Here is a 16,643-nt window from a genome sequence, read left to right as displayed (position 1 = left end):
ATAGTGCAATAAAAATTACTAATATTTTATTGCATCTAAAATGATTTCTGTTGTATTTTATATTGGAATTCTGATTATTTGTTTATTTGTTTATTTATAAGATCTTTATTTTATTCTCCTCTGTTTTATTTTCATTTTCTTTGTTTACTTAACCTTACAGTTTTAACTTAAAAAATTCTAGCACTTGTTTTGTACTTATGAAATATCATATCCTACATATTAACAAGCATGTAAATTAAAGCTTTGTTGACTCTGATTCAATAAATAAATAAGCAAATGTCTATAGACACTGGTGTGGTTTTTAAAGTATTTTAAACTGAAGATTTATTAATTTATTATTTATTTATAATATTTACTCATTATTTTTTACTTTTATTTCAGTCTCATTTTTCTTCTTTTCATTTTCTTCTTTGTTTACTTTACTGTATATTTTTTCATTTAGTCTGTTCCTAACACTTTTTTATACTTATGAAATATTATAGCCATGTTAACAAAAATGTTTTAAATGAAAGCTTAATTGACTGACTCTATAAATAAATAACCAGAAGTCTATAGACACTGGTATTGTTTAACAGTATAGTTTAAAGCTGAAGTTTAAAAATATATATATTTTCTCTAGGGTAAAGTGATATGTCAGTCTTGGTCTTAGTCGAGTGATTGTTGAACAGAGGCCAGCTTGCACTCATTATCCACGCTGATAATGCTGACAGAGAAACTGAATGAGCTCCACTTGATTTCACAGAAGAGATTTAACATGCGTGGAGGGAAACCGCGCCCTCTGCTGGTTTCTATGTAGTATTGCAGTTGGCAGATGTAATTACAGCCATATTTATTCTTACTCAATCTTTATTTTTATGTGATTCTTTATTTATTAAACATTTTGTGTGTATAACTATTTACAACAAAGCCCGATCCGCCCATAACCATAAGGATCTCAAAGTCTCAGTACGGTCCAACCAAAATTGTATTGTCTTGCTGGTGGCGCCATGCACTTTAGCTGTTGTACACTCCAAAAGGGTCTCAATCTTTATTTAACAGAACACACCACATCGTTTGAGACCAATATTTCACAGGCAGTTTATTTAGCATTTTTAAAAACATGCATTGTATCCTATTATTAGGCTAGTAGTTATAAAAAAATAAATTTAATAAAAACACATTAAAATGCCATTCATACAGAAAGTTACTTGAACACACCTCTTCTATGATGGGCATGTTTCATTTTTTTCATTATTTGTTATTAGCTAAAGTAAAATAATGTTTAGACGGTTCACCATTCAGGGATCACATTGTAATAAAGACAAAAAAAAAAAAACCTGTAAATATATATATTTTTAATTTTTAAAAATATTTCAATGTTGTTCAAATCAGTGTTGTGTAACCAATATGCAATTACATCCCAGAGAAGACCCCTGCACACCCTCATGACTGTGTCGTGACTCGTGACTTTTTTAAATATAATAGGCTAATAATAATGTGTATAATAATAATATTATTATTATACACATTATTGTGTATTATTGTAATAATGTGTATATAATAATAAGCTGTAAGGGAAAATAACCAACATGAAAACAAATATGACAATTGTGCATTTTGAACTAGATCTCTGAAATGCTTATTTTGCATGTCACATTTATCGCGGACAAGCAGAATAAATGAGCAGGTCGAAAGTGCGGCTGCCGATGGTGTGGATGATACCCCTGTTCGTGGTGCTGAAACCTCCAGGCGCTCGTCCTCCCTCTCTCTCTCTCTCTCTCCCTCTCTCTCTCTCTCTCTCTCTCCCTCTCCCTCTCCCTCTCTCTCTCTGCTCCTCTCTCACACGCACAGAATCCTCTGTCATGGCGTCTTCCAACAATGTTACTCCCACCAACTGTAGCTGGTGGCCCATATCAGCCATGGACGAAGATGGTAAAATCACAGACGGAGAGGAGAGTCAAGAGCCCACGATAGAACACAAGCCATACAACAAAGACCGGCTCGTTCTGTATCACTGGACTCAGTCCTTCAGCTCTCAAAAGGTAAGGAAAAACACAGCATGAAAATGGTGGGTGAACCTATACTATGCAGTGGGACCAGTATCGCCAGACAGATAATATTGCGCTTTCTCTGGGTGGACGCGTGTTTTATTGGCCTACCTGTCTGTTCCGTCCTGTGTGAAGACATTACGAAACCTCAGCAGAAGATGGAACATTTTGACTTGACTGGCTCTAAGTAAACCGCATCCCAATATCATCGATCAGTTTTATGCATAGTGTCTACAGATTGATTTATGGGCAAATAAATAGCGGATTTAACTGTATATAACGGGCACAAAGCTATTGTTGAAGAGTTGCGTGTTGCTTTGCTCTGGAGGATGATGGAACTCTAAATTATTCATTAAAATGAGGGAGCTTTGTGAAAAACAAACGGTGATTTAGTATTCTGCTGTCAATTGCTTCGTGCACATTTCAGTCAGGGTCAAATGTGTCCTTCACGAACGTGTATACAATGACTTTCACAATTAAAACTGGCACCAACTTTTAATGGGTTGTTATAGGCATTTTTATTAACATATCAGCAACAAACAAAAAAAGAGTACATTTATCTAATTCTTAATTGTCTTTGGCCAGTGTTTTCATCTTCTCCCTGCTGTATTATATATTATAATTATTTAATTTATTTTTGAAATGTTTTGAAATGCATATATATATATGCACATTTTAATGTAATAAATATACAGTATATGACAAATATATATGTAATAAATATGAGACATTTACACAAACACACACTATTATATATATATATACATGTATGTATATATATATATATATATATATATATATATATATATATATATATGTATGTATATACTGTATATATATACGAAGAGTTCAGATGCAAAAGCCTCTAAGTGCCATATGAAATTTTCTTCTAGAATGCTCATTTTTATAAAGCTTGTATATTTAAGTTAAGTAATTTCACTTAAATGACAATTAATAGGTAATTTGCATTGCCATTTCAGTGAAATTATTGAACTTAAATATACAAGCTTGATAAAAATGATCATTCTAGAAGAAAATTTCAGATGGCACTTAGAGGCTTTTGCATCTGAACTCTTCATATATATTCATACACATACACACACAGGTGTATATATATTTATATATATGCACAATCTAATTCAAAATGATATAGTATTTTTTCAAATCAAATTGCGCATATATATTATTGCTTTAAATGTTTAGCCTATATATATTTATATGTATTCTATACATTTGTGCATATTTTAAATATAAATAAATACATAATTTAGAAATAAATACATTCATGTGTATATAAATATAAATAAATACAATATTAATTTCACACATTTACACAACAACACACTATTATATGGATATGAAATATGATAGAATGTTTTCAAATCAAACTGTGTGTGTGCGTGTGTACACTGTATATATACATATATATATATATGAACTAGAAACATATATAGGCCTATATGTATGTATAAGCGTTAAACTGTCTTTTGTCTTTCTAGTAAACACCTTGTAGTGTCATGACCTTGAGGCTATGAGGCTAAATGGCTAAACGTGACCGTCAACCCTTTTTTAAAGGCATTGCAAATTCCAACATATATTAAATGTTAAACGTAGCATGAGATGCCACTATGCAATATCTTAAGACTGAAAGACATTCTTTGTCTGATAAATTGTTTATTCTAATAAGATTTTCATTTAAAAGAATCACTGGAAAAATGGAAAAGGCCCCATATTTGGTGGAATAACACACCAGGTGTGAGGCTTATTATTTGTTGCTCAAGAGATGCCTCTCTCCACAGTCAGTCTGCTGTTGCTGTTTGCATGATTTGAATGAATGTCACGTGTTACCTAAGCTAAACCTGACACCTGACAACAATATTAAATTGACCAAAACACTGGTGAGGCTCAGATCGCGAAGTGATTCATTTTGCTGATTACAGTAGTTACAGACTCGCATGGAAAGCTGAGCAAAAAATCAATGACCTGCCAAAATCCATCTCCTATTTACTTACCAGCAGACTGAGAAATACAGTTAAACATGGGAAAGCTTCACACCACTGAGTGTTTTTCTCTTGATACCAATTACTTTTTGACTCCCTTTTTATAGAAATATTAATTGGAGAACATTTACTGGAGATGAGCATCAAAACAGCCCTGTCATCTCTGAAAATAGATTGGTGCTGCTGACCTTCCAATATCGCTGGCTTGTTGTGAGTTTGTTTTGTGATGAATGGCATTGAATCGATGTATCTTCTTGATGAAGCTGTGAAAGGTTAAGCCGGGGCTGCTAACTTTTGAGTTCAGCTTGGAGTGAGTGATTCAAATCATGAGCTTGCGATTCTATTTCAATGTCGATTCAATATTCATTTGGATATACATGGATATAGTACATATACATTTTCCTCAAGGAAAATTTTTTTAATTCCCCTACACAGGGAAGCCTGTCAGCTGGTACATTATTATTAAAGGTTAATAACTGATTTGTAGACAATTGCATATAAGGCTCTTTTTATAATAATAACATTATGATAATACATTGTAATGGTATTTGAGTAAAAATATAATGAATATGTGTAAATTAAGTGTATATTTTTCTCGCTAACTAGGCTACAGTTTATGGTCAATGAATGTTTTATCCATGGTGGTTGACAAACTGATTGAGCGACTACATGAGACACGATACATTTCAGTAAGTTGTACTGGTTCTTTCAACATACCCTCTGATGTTAATTCATGTTTATTTTTTACTGTAACTATATAGTATTGAGGTAGATATCAGTGAAGATCGGTTCACCGCTTCGCATGAACTGAGGCTCTACAGCGACATTAAGAGTGCCAAAACGGTATTTATTGTTTGAAATTCATAATAAAATGTACAAAGTTTTAATGCTGAGACTTTCATATCGAAGGTAACCCATTGTCGCATGTATTTTTCACTCTGTGAGAATACGTGTGGCGTGAGAACTAGCAAGATGGCAAGCTGTAGGCTAATTCTGGCTGAGCCTTTCCCAGTTGATTATTTTGTGTCTGTTCAAATCCAGACATCGCACAGTTGTTGTGAAGTGCTTTATCAGATGTGTCTATTGGCTTTTCAACACTTCCCAGGCCTCAGCACAGTCAAAGCTGAAACCAACCTGGCATTGCTCAAGCTTCTGATTGATGCTTTTCACTCATCCGTCAGCGTTCCTTGTTTTTTCTCGATCGATTAATCTGATTTTGTAGAATGAGACAGGATCGTATCTTTAATGCTACTTCTAACCAGAAGAAGCCGGATGCCTATTGTATACTAAGCAAGTAGCCTATGTGTTCTCTTTAAATAACTATCTGAATCATATTGTGTTGTTTAGCTTAATGTCAGAATGTCAGGACTCAGGATACAAAATCTCTGAACAGACAGCAAGGCTTTTTTTCCCATATTCCCATGTTATGTTTTATTAATATAGTTTCTGTATGCATAGTTGCTATAGTTACTGCAGTAGACCTTTAACGCTTAAAAGAAAAGGTTCTATATAGAATCTTAAAGGATTCTGTCAGGCGCTTTATATAACGAACCTTTTAGGGGTTCCCATCATAGGAACATTTTATGGATTTAGTTTGAATTAATTTTTCATTTGAATTCAATGTTATGAATTTAGCAGCTTGTAAACATACTTCATCACTTGAAAAATTAACATGAAAATATTATGCAATCGTTTAAGACATTTATCCTTGTTTTAAAACCTTTTTGGCATATCTGGTTCTTTAAAATCGAGGGTTCTAGAAGGCCTTTGAAACTTTTTTCCAGTGTAGAGAGTCACTTTTTTATACAAACAGGGAGTTTAAAACTTGCATAGTGAGTAAAAAGTAAGATATCAATGTTTAGAGCCAAATAATAACAACAACAACAACAAATTTAGAATTACACAGTGATAAAAGCAATCTGATGTTTTATTAATCTAATTTCTTACAGCTGCCAGCCAGACATTTAATTAAAACCTGAATGCCTTCCAAACTTGTTTTTAATGATTGTCAAATAGATACAACATTGAAAAACAATAAAACATACAGTGAAAAATCTCTCAACTGGTTTGCGTTGTACGTAACCGACATGAAGTGGGACCAAATGCTTTTATTTAATACAGTTGTCTTCATTTCAGATTATATTATCAGCAAAGAATACCACTGAAAATGTAAAGCTGAACTGCAAAACAATGAATTTTCTAGTTTTAATGACAACATTTTATTTTTCAAAATTCTAAAACTCTCCGTCTTGAGGCAGCATGATGTCATGATGATGTCATGTGTGTGTGTTTTCTGGCAGGTGCGTCTGGTGATCAATGAGAAAGGGTTGCTGTGTGAAGAACGGGATGTCAGTATGCCTCTCACTGAGCACAAGGAGCCTTGGTTCATGAGGCTCAACCTAGGGGAGGAAGTGCCAGTTTTCATCCACGGAGACACTATCGTCAGTGACTACAACCAAATCATTGATTATATAGAGACCAACTTTGTCGGAGGTATGGCTGACAAACCACTTACTCATGACTGCAGAAAGATACCTTGCTTGTTACTGTATCTAACGCTCTATGGCAGGGGTGTCCAATTCTGCTCTTGGAGGGCCACTGACACTGTCCTATACATTGTTTAGCTCCAACTTGCCTCAACACACCTGCCTGGAAGTTTCTAGTATGCCCAGGTTGTGTACAAAATTGCATTTACCCTCATTCACCATTTCCTACATTAGTCCACTGAAGTCCACTTGATGGAGTGAATGAAAACGAGTGAGCGAATTCGGACACCGAGTGCCTACGGTTTTGTATAGTTGTGTTTAATAATGATTAAAACTGATGCAGCTCCAGTAGTAATGATAAGATTCATCTTAAACTCTGTTGTGGAAACTAGCATGGATAAACTTTAATAAAAAAATAAAATAATAATCAATTAAAAAGGAATGTATACCTGTATGATATTACGCCATAGCCACATTGGACCAGTGGTTTGGAAAATGTATGATTCATCTGTGGGCGCCATCTTCTGGCGAGACGTGGGAATTCATTTAGCGCGCGACTCTGACAGTGCATTATGGGTATTCTCTTGCGGTTGAGCGTACATCTGTTGGACACTCGTTACTGCAGTGCGTTGTGGGATTGAATGAGTGCACTCGATAATGTCCACTATAGTTTCGGACACCACTACAAATGGCTGTACCCTTAAATAGTGCTCTATTTAAGGTTAGAGAGGGCGATTTCAGACACAGCCCTAGTTAGTAAGAGCTTGATTAGCTGGTTCAGGTGTGTTTAATTGGGATTGGAGCTGAACTCTGCAGGACAGTGGCTCTTCAGGAGCAGGATTGGACACCCCTGCTCTATGGTATGCATTTTTATTTTATTTTTTTTATTTTTTAAACAAAATAGTAAAAAAAAAATCAAAAAAAATTTGTACATAAATAAAGCTATAATAATATTACAGGTAGGATTTTTTACAGGCAGTATACATTTCTTCTCTAACTAAATTTGTGTATATATTTGTATATTTTTGTATATTTTTGGAAATTCTACAATCTCAAATTGTATTCATTATCATTTATTCCTTGAAAATTGCTGTTAAAAGCAGAGCCCATCCTAAGTGTTAGTCAAATATGCACTCTTCTTCTTGTTGCCATATGTGTGTAGAAAGTTAAAGATATGCCTAAGCAATGCAAGCACTAAATCACTATCAAATGTAGTGCACTACATTTTCTCTCACACAGTTGCATGACTATGTGTCATTTTGAATGTCTTCACAGTTCGAGTGTGGGAGTGTTTTCAACACAAATGTATTACCAATATAATTGTAGTCATAAATCTGTTACATGAAACTTGATTTTCATTTTGAACACTGACTATTTGACTAACATTTGCACATTTTGATCTTTGACCAAAAATATATTTTGAAACTTATAAAAAAAGAAAATTGTTTAAAAAACGAAATTCAAATTGAGTCTATATGTTAAATGTTTCAGGCTAAAGTAGATGCAAAAGTTTAATATTTAGTGCATTGCAGACACTAAATAAACCATTTTGCATGACATGTAAAAACCTGCTTGACATATTTACAGTATGATTCTCTTTTTCTTTTGTTGTGGATGGTGTTAATTAGTTTAACCGCTGTATTATTCATGCCATGCCAGTAGTTGGCGATGTCACTTTGTAAAGAAACACTACGCACCTATAGAATGAACGCGTAATACGCATGCGCATGACGTCACCGTTTTCACAAATTTGCGTTTTTGTAGTTTACACGGAGACGATAACGATATTGTTTTCAAAAATTGCACTTTGAAACTTGTTTTCATAAGTGTGTGTTTTCAGGTCCCAAATGAAGCCTGTGGTAGATTTTTCCCTAAACCTAACTTTCTGGGTCTCGTCTACAAATCGACGTCCCCACTCAATAAGTCACCTTGTTTCCCTTACTAACTAGTTTTCTTGCTGCGCAGCATAAATGACAGAGACAAACTCTAGCAATTGTCCTTTAAATGCTTTAATCACGGCCGGGAGAGTTTCTCGAGCAGTTCTCAGAGAAAATCTCCCAAGAAGCAAGGCCGGAGGATCTCAGACAAATTCCATTGAGAATCCCACAGAAAATACGGATACAACAGTTTTTATAGAATCGAGAAAACAAATAAGACTATATGTCACCTTCAATATGTTTGGTTCAATTGGTTCAAAAGCCCCAACCTTTTTCCTCTGTCACTGGCACAAGCAAACTCTGATTTTGTGAGTACTTATCACAAGGTTTTGAGAACTAGTAATCTGTCTAGTTTCACTTCCCTAATTATTATTTATACACACACACTCAAAGTCACTAGTTTTCCCCAAAGAGTTTGGAAACATTAAAAGCATATGAATGTTGATCCTGCAAGAAAAACAAATGTTAGTTGATTAATTAAAGTTGATTAATTAAAATCCATCACAAGCCCCAAATGAACAGCCAAAATGCATTAAAAGTTTTCCGGTTTTATTTTAAAATGGTGTCGGCCCCTTAGTGACAATGCAGATTTTCTTGTTGTTTGTCTTGGTGATATGGCATATTTCAGCTGTTTGTGTGCTAGAGAAACAGAAAGATATTTTTTGATATTGTTTTTATCGGATGAATTAATCTTCCACAGTGAGCTTGGAGAGCTGCAGGTCAGCATGCTGAAGGTGCAGAGCAGTGTAAAATGGGATACCCCTTTGTTTTTATTCTCTAACTGACTGACTTCTTCAGTCTAGAGATTGGTCACCCAAGAGACAAAGATGTCTATAATATCTAAAAAAGCTTTCTGTTAACATTTTTCATTCATCTTAAAGGTGGTATCAGTGATTTCAGGCCCAAAAATATATATATATTTTTTTCCTAACATCCTAGGATCCTAGGATTTTCCTAGGATCGCTAGCTGCCCGCCCCATAAGCATGCCGTCAAAAAAACGCGTCTCCGTAGGCAGCCTAGGCTCTGAGATCTGCACACAAAAACAAATGGTTTCACCAAACACTCAAAAAAAAAACAAATAGTGTTCCAACCAATCACCGACAGGGGGAGGGTGTTGTGAGGTTTTGAGCCAGCTTCTTCTTCAGCTCTGACTTCGCGTGCAGCCGTGCACGAGCACAAAACCTCACAACACCCTCCCCCTGTCGGTGATTGGTTGGAACACTATTTGTTTTTGTTTTGAGTGTTTGGTGAAACCATTTGTTTTTGTGTGCAGATCTCAGAGCCTAGGCTGCCTACAGAGACGCGTTTTTTTGACGGCATGCTTATGGGGCGGGCAGCTAGCGGATCGTTAGGAAAAAAACTTAAAATATTTTTGGTCCTGAAATCACTGATACCACCTTTAATATCAGTGGCTTGCAAAAAAAAGGTATCTACCAAAAGAGGCAAGAACTTTGATTTTTACTTTATATATATGTTTGTTTTTGTATGAGAGGTGAATCATTGACCAATTTGGAAAAGTGCACCTGTTAAAGGAACACTCCACCGTTTTTTCATATTAAACTATGTTATTTCCTTGACTAAGATACATACCTCTCTCGTCTCAGTGCGTGCACTCAATCGCTCAGGTGCGCGGCGACACTTTGATAGCACTTAGCTTAGCCTAGTTCATTCATTAGGAACCAAACCGAGATGAAGCTAGAAGCGACCAAACACCTCCACGTTTTCCCTCTTTAAATACAGTTACACGAGTAGTTACACGACCAAGTATGGTGACACAAAATAAAACATGGCGCTTTTCTAAGCGGGTAAAAAGGATAACTATAATGTATGGCGGAATAGCACTTGAAGTTGGGAGCACTTCGACTCTGCGCAGTAAAAAGTCACTCCTGAAAAATCCTCTCCCTCTCACTTCTGTCATTAGAATCAACGTGACTTTTTACTGCGCAGAGTCGAAGTGCTCCCAACTTCAAGTGCTATTCCGCCATACATTATAGTTACCCTTTTTACCCACTTAGAAAAGTGCCATGTTTTATTTTGTGTCACCATACTTGGTCGTGTAACTACTCGTGTAACTGTATTTAAAGAGGGAAAACGTGGAGGTGTTTGGTCGCTTCTAGCTTCATCTCTGTTTGGGTCCAAATGAATGAACTAGGCTAAGCTAAGTGCTACCAAAGTGAATTTTTTTTTTTTTTTAAATGGCATATCCAAACTAAAATAGATGACAGTCCATCAAATTTCACTAAATTGACCTAAGACAACTAAATTGACCTTGTTGCTGTTAAGAAACTAAATGCACCTAAAGCCTTACGTCTTATCATGTTCTATTTCACATTTGAATATGATATTTCTAAAACTCTGTGTTTTAGTAAATATTTTTTAAGACCATGCCATGTGATTTTATTTAGAGAAGACTCTAAAATGCTAACTGATGTTTATTCACATCTTCTAAGCATCCATCCGGTCTGTTATCTCTATTTTCTTCACTGCAGGCAAAAGTGGCCCAAATCTGATATTTTTGCTCATATGTGCCTCAGAATTTCATTCATTCATGTTTTGTCTAACCCTTCACACATTCACACCTCTCCGGCCTGGATATATGGCCAGATCAGAATAGTCGTGGGTATATTAATGTATATTAAAATACTTTGTGTGTGTGTTCTTTGTTCTTTCAGACACAGTAGCCCAGCTGATTCCGGATGAAGGCACTCCGATGTATGAAAGGGTACAGCAGTACCGTGAGCTGCTGGATGGACTGCCCATGGATGCTTACACACATGGATGCATCCTGCATCCTGAACTCACAATTGACTCCATGATCCCAAAGTACGCCACCGCTGAAATACGTAGTAAGTGATGCTACAATTTAGTGCACCATTAATTCTAGAGATACTGTACAAAATTGCAAAGAATGTCTTTTAATTTTGTGAAATATGTATACTCTTAAAAATAAATGGCATATTGACATTTATGGTTCCATAAAGGACCTTTAACATCCATCGATCCTTTCCATTGGATAAAAGGTTCTTCGTAGGGGGAAACAGTTCTTTGGAATTATCTAATTAGATTTAAAATATTTTGATTAAAATCTTTAGATTTTAGATGATTAAAAGTAGGGATGTGCTCTAAGCCTAATTGTGAATTCGGAAAGGCACGAACAATGAGTAAAACGCACTCTACGGAGCCCCTAAAAGGACATGGTTAGGCTTGCTACAGTAGTCAGTTACATTACAGTACATCAGATGTCACTTATCCCGTGAAGATAGTAAGGAGAGAGGACTGACAGGACGCTGTCAGAGGATTTAATGTGCAGCAGATCCTGAGCGGGATTGAGAAATATCTGATCTTGTAAAATGTGTGGTCAGTACTGACGCTCCCTACACACAGAGTATGCGTGAGTAAACAGCGAACGTTCATTCAAAAGCGATTTCAAAACCTTGCATATTGATAGTGGCTCCCTGATGCCCACAAATTATATTCAATAAAATTACCCAACTGTATAATCCTGAGAGAACACAAAAGCACTGAAATATATTTTTTCCTCCCATCTCGTATTTTTTTCCATCACCATGTCCCTTTAGGGGCTCCGTAGAATGCCTCCTTTCCTTTTACGAACACAGTTTTCAGCTTCGGGCACATCCCTAAATAAAATGTTCTGCACACTTACAAAAAATGGTTCTTTTAAGAACTGTTCACTGAAAGGTTCTTTGGGAACCCAAAATGGTTGTTCTGTGGCATCGCCGTGAAAACCCCTCATAACACTTTTTCTCGATGGTCCACTTTAGACATTCTACCAAAGACTTTAGATTTACAAAAATGGTGCACTCATTTACAATGAATGGGAGAAAGTATGGTGGAATAAGACCCGCCTTCTAAATAAAGGAGCCAATCGGCAATTGGTAAAGTCATTGCATCACTGCAGCTGCCACTAGAAGCTCAGGTTGCTTTAGAAACAGTCAGTTTCTGAGACGTGCACTTACTACAGACTATAAGTAACTTTGCAAGTACATATTAATTTATTCTACTAACCCTAACCCTAACACTTAACCTAACAGTCTACTACAGTCTGCTTATACTCTAATGAGAGTTAGTTGACATGTAGTTGCAAAGTTATTTATAGTTTGCAGAATGTCTAAAGTGGACCATTGAAATAAATGATTAACCAAACCCCTTTTTGGAATATTTATTTTTAAGTGTGTAGAAAGCCAATTCTGTTTCTTTGCAAAACCTGCTTAGTTTGGGAATCCTTTTATTTCTCAGATTTCACATTTTGAAGCAAATTGCTGTCTCAAATGTTGACTGTAAAGTGACATCTTCTCACTAAAATGCTCTAATGCTCTGTTGCCCTGAGTTCATCGATATTAAATCCAGTGTAAACCCGCAGTGCTCACCTATTACGTAATGTGCCAGTGTAATGTAAATCAAGCCAAAGACTTGGTCCAGCCAATCTACTGCAGCATAATAAATTGTTATGGAAACCCAGCATAATTGCAAATAAATCTCTTTTATGGTTTACAACTTGGAAGGAGTCCATTTGATAGGTGTTGTTTATCACAGTCACTGCTTTGATTTTATGTGTAAAGTCTTATTAAATCCCTTAATCGCTTGTCAGGAACATTAAAACTTTGCAGAGAATAGTGCCAGTTCACAGTGTGCCACACGACAGTTACAGTATTAACATAACTCATCACGAAAGAATTCCTAAGGCTACAATACCTGGGGAACTTTACCGATTTCTGGGGATTTTATGATGTAAATATGTAACCAGATGAAAGCTCTCTTACTGACATAGACATTCTGCTCTGATTTCTCTCAGGACATTTGGCCAATGCAGCATCTGAACTGATGAAGTTGGACCATGAGGAACCCCAACTGACAGAGCCATACCTCTCCAAGCAGAAAAAGCTCATGGTAAGCTAGCAGTTTTACATGCATACCTAAAATGAAATAATAGCTTGACATGATCTTAAATACTTACATTTGGTAGGCTAAGATCTTAGACCACGACAATGTGAACTACCTGAAAAAAATTCTTGGAGAGTTGGCAATGGTGCTAGACCAAGTAGAGGCAGAGCTGGAGAAAAGAAAACTGGAATATCAAGGTATGTTTTTTTTTCTCTCTCTTAATTTCAACAAATAAAATACATTTAAAATAAAAAAAAATTAATAAAATGTATTTTATTTTAAAGGGATACTTCACTGATTAGCATTAAGCTTTGTATCAGTTGAAACCCAGTAGTATTTTCGAATTACCGTGCTTCCCTCCCTCATGTCTGCCTGAGACGAGAGATTTATGTATTACGTGTCTGGAAAAAAAACTCTGATGACGCAAAAATCGTCATTTTGTGTCATCGGATGCTTTTTTGGCCAGAGGCGAGAGACTACAGCGAGTAGGAGGAGCTCGTTCCGCATGTTTTCAACCCGCCCAAAGGGGGTGGGATCTCACGATAAAACGTCGTCTTTTCAGTTTCGAGTCAACTAGTAGCCTAGTTGTATCATTTCTTCCAATACTGCCCTCTGTAACCGGTAGGCGTGGCTTGGTAGTGGCCTCGTAGGCCAGCGAAACAAGTGCATTCTGGGAGTTGTTGTCTTTCATCCACATGAGCCAAAAATACATTTTCTGGCTTTTCTCAGTCTAGAAGGCACCAACTTCTAAAATAATTTCACATTTCTACTACATAAATGACCCAATTTAAATACACATTCATCTTTCCAGCGGTGAAATATCCCTTTAAAAAACAGCATTATAAAAAAAATATATATATAACCATAATAAAATAAAATCACCTTATTTAATAACCTTATGTTAATATTTTAACCATTAAGATCATGTTTAAAAGTATTTTGTATTTTATTTTATTAAAGGTATAGCGGAGGATCTTTCCAAATTTTAGATAAGACCCGCCCTCTCCACTTTTTGAAAAGTTTGATTGATTCACTAGAATGATTGACAATTAGGAGGACCAATAGTTTAGACTACCCACCAGGAAGTAAAACATCCTCTGCTATACCTTTAAGACAAAAGAACATTAATACAAATTTAATTAAAATATATCCAAAGGTTACTTTAATTAAAACAATGTTATTTTATTGGATTTTATTATTAAAAAATAAGTATTTTTAAACATGATCTTTATTGATTTTTCTTGGTGCATTTTGTCATGTTATTCCTGTTTATCTCATGTAAATCACAAGAATTCACATTTGTCATTCTGTGTTCGTTTACATTAGAAATATTAGCTTTGAGAACTGCTGTTTTATGATCTACAAGTTGTCTTTCCTGTCTACACAGGTCAAAAATGTGAATTATGGCTTTGTGGACCTACTTTTACACTAGCTGATATTTATCTTGGAGCCACATTGCACAGGCTCAAGTTCTTGGGACTCTCAAGGAAATACTGGGAGGACGGGAGCCGGCCGAACCTGCAGTCGTTTTTTGAGCGGGTTCAGAAGCGCTACGCTTTCCGCAAGGTGTTGGGGGACATCCACACGACCCTGCTCTCGGCAGTTCTACCCAATGCATTCCGAATGGTAAAAAAGAAGCCGCCGTCCTTCTTTGGGGCGTCCTTCTTAATGGGCTCTCTCGGGGGGATGGGCTATTTTGCCTATTGGTTTTTAAAAAAGAAATACATGTAGTGAATGTGCTCTTGTAGTGTTTTGTGTCTGTGTATCTGTGCGATGGTTGAACTTTTCGGTAACTGTTTTACGAGAGCAGGAAAATCAAGACAATATACAGAGGTCAACACTATTACTTACTAGGGTGAATACTTAAATAAATATATAATGAGAACATTCCAAGACTAGGAATTCTTCTTAACAGCACCTTCTCTGGTAATTGATGCCTTCATTTTTGTTTTTATGATTTCAATGTCAGAACACTACACATTCTGACATTTAGGACACCTGTATTCGATTATAAGGTATAGCACAACCGCCAAAGTGTATTATAAACTTAAATCCCCAAATAATGTTTGTTAAAGGTGCAGTAAGCAATTTCTGAGAAAGTCCCTGTCCCAAATGGCACACTTCATATGCACTTGCGGTCTTGTCTCTGTTAAGTCCACAAGACCGTAGGGTGTCCCATTTGTAATTTTAGGTTTCAGAAGGGCGCTCTCAAAGCGTCGTCTTTTCGGCCGATATGCCCCCTCAAGCTCCGCAGCAGACTTCAACTAGATGGTCAAAGCGGCATTGGAAGATCGCGAGGGCATAGGGTTCGATTTGGGACAGGGCCAAACACTACGGCTGAGAATAAAAAAAAAAAAAAATTTATTAATCGTTTTTAAAAATCAAAAACTTAAAGGACAAGTTCGGTATTTTACACTTAAAGCCCTGTTTACAGATCGTATCTGATGAAATAGAACGGTTAAGATTAAAATTTGGACACATGCTGCTGTCCCGAGAATTTTAGGTTTATTTCGCTCCCCCACCCCCACAATGGTTGTCTATGTGCACTGGAAGATTCCGTCCTAAAAACACATTAAACTTTCGTTTACAAAGACGTGAAACTCACCGAGTGGTCAGGGGGTGTTCACTGATATGTTCCATCAAAAATCGCTGAAAAAGATGCATTCCAACAGGTTTTATCGTAGTTTTTGTCCAACTCCATTGACTTAATAGGACGTGCTGTGAGACCGCAGCACCTTTACGGTATTACTCCGCCGCTTCTTCTTCTGCTTCTTCTGTGTATTCAATGAAATGCCCGTGGTTTGCTTGCAATTGGCAAAGGTGCATTATCGCCACCAACTGGGCTGGAGTGTCTATTATTCAAGCTCTCAACGGAAGAATCACGGGTGTGACGCGTTTGGCAAAATAGGTCCACAAAAGCGAAATAAACCTAAAATTCTCGGGACAGCAGCATGTGTCCAAATTTTAATCTTAACCGTTCTATTTCATCAGATACGATCTGTAAACAGGGCTTTAAGTGTAAAATACCGAACTTGTCCTTTAAAAGCCACAAATCGATCTCTGTATGTATTTCCGCAAACATTTAACTATATTTGATTGATGTTAATCTTATAGTCTTCTCTACTAGATTTCATCCTCTTATTTACCTTGCATGTTGTTACAGCGGGGACTCTGTCATTCATTCAGTGCTGAACATGGCGGATGCAGGTGCGTCTCTCAGCGTGAAAGATGTTCCGGACAGTTGAAGGAACTGATCGGGCTCGGGCCAGTGCTGCATGGTCTCGAAAGTT

At 36.3% G+C, this 16,643-nt stretch overlaps 2 protein-coding genes across 2 annotated transcripts in view; one reads left to right on the top strand and one right to left on the bottom strand.

The window, feature by feature from the left end:
* LOC309481339 (tubulin alpha chain) overlaps positions 1 to 16,643 on the bottom strand; it is a 267,267-nt gene that overhangs the window by 39,776 nt on the left and 210,848 nt on the right. The window lies entirely within an intron of this gene.
* On the top strand, positions 1,778 to 15,632 carry gdap1l1 (ganglioside induced differentiation associated protein 1-like 1). The gene is made up of 6 exons (XM_082144578.1): positions 1,778 to 2,021; positions 6,328 to 6,520; positions 11,124 to 11,297; positions 13,265 to 13,359; positions 13,436 to 13,550; positions 14,741 to 15,632. The coding sequence occupies exons 1-6, from the start codon at positions 1,842 to 1,844 to the stop codon at positions 15,082 to 15,084; spliced, it is 1,101 nt and encodes a 366-aa protein (XP_082000704.1). The 5' UTR covers positions 1,778 to 1,841; the 3' UTR covers positions 15,085 to 15,632.

The sequence above is a fragment of the Leuciscus leuciscus genome (assembly GCF_965113295.1).
Source record: "Leuciscus leuciscus genome assembly, chromosome: 18".
NCBI lineage: Eukaryota > Metazoa > Chordata > Actinopteri > Cypriniformes > Leuciscidae > Leuciscus > Leuciscus leuciscus.
The sequence above is the reverse complement of the archived record's forward strand: the minus strand, read 5'-3'. Positions and strand labels throughout refer to the sequence as shown.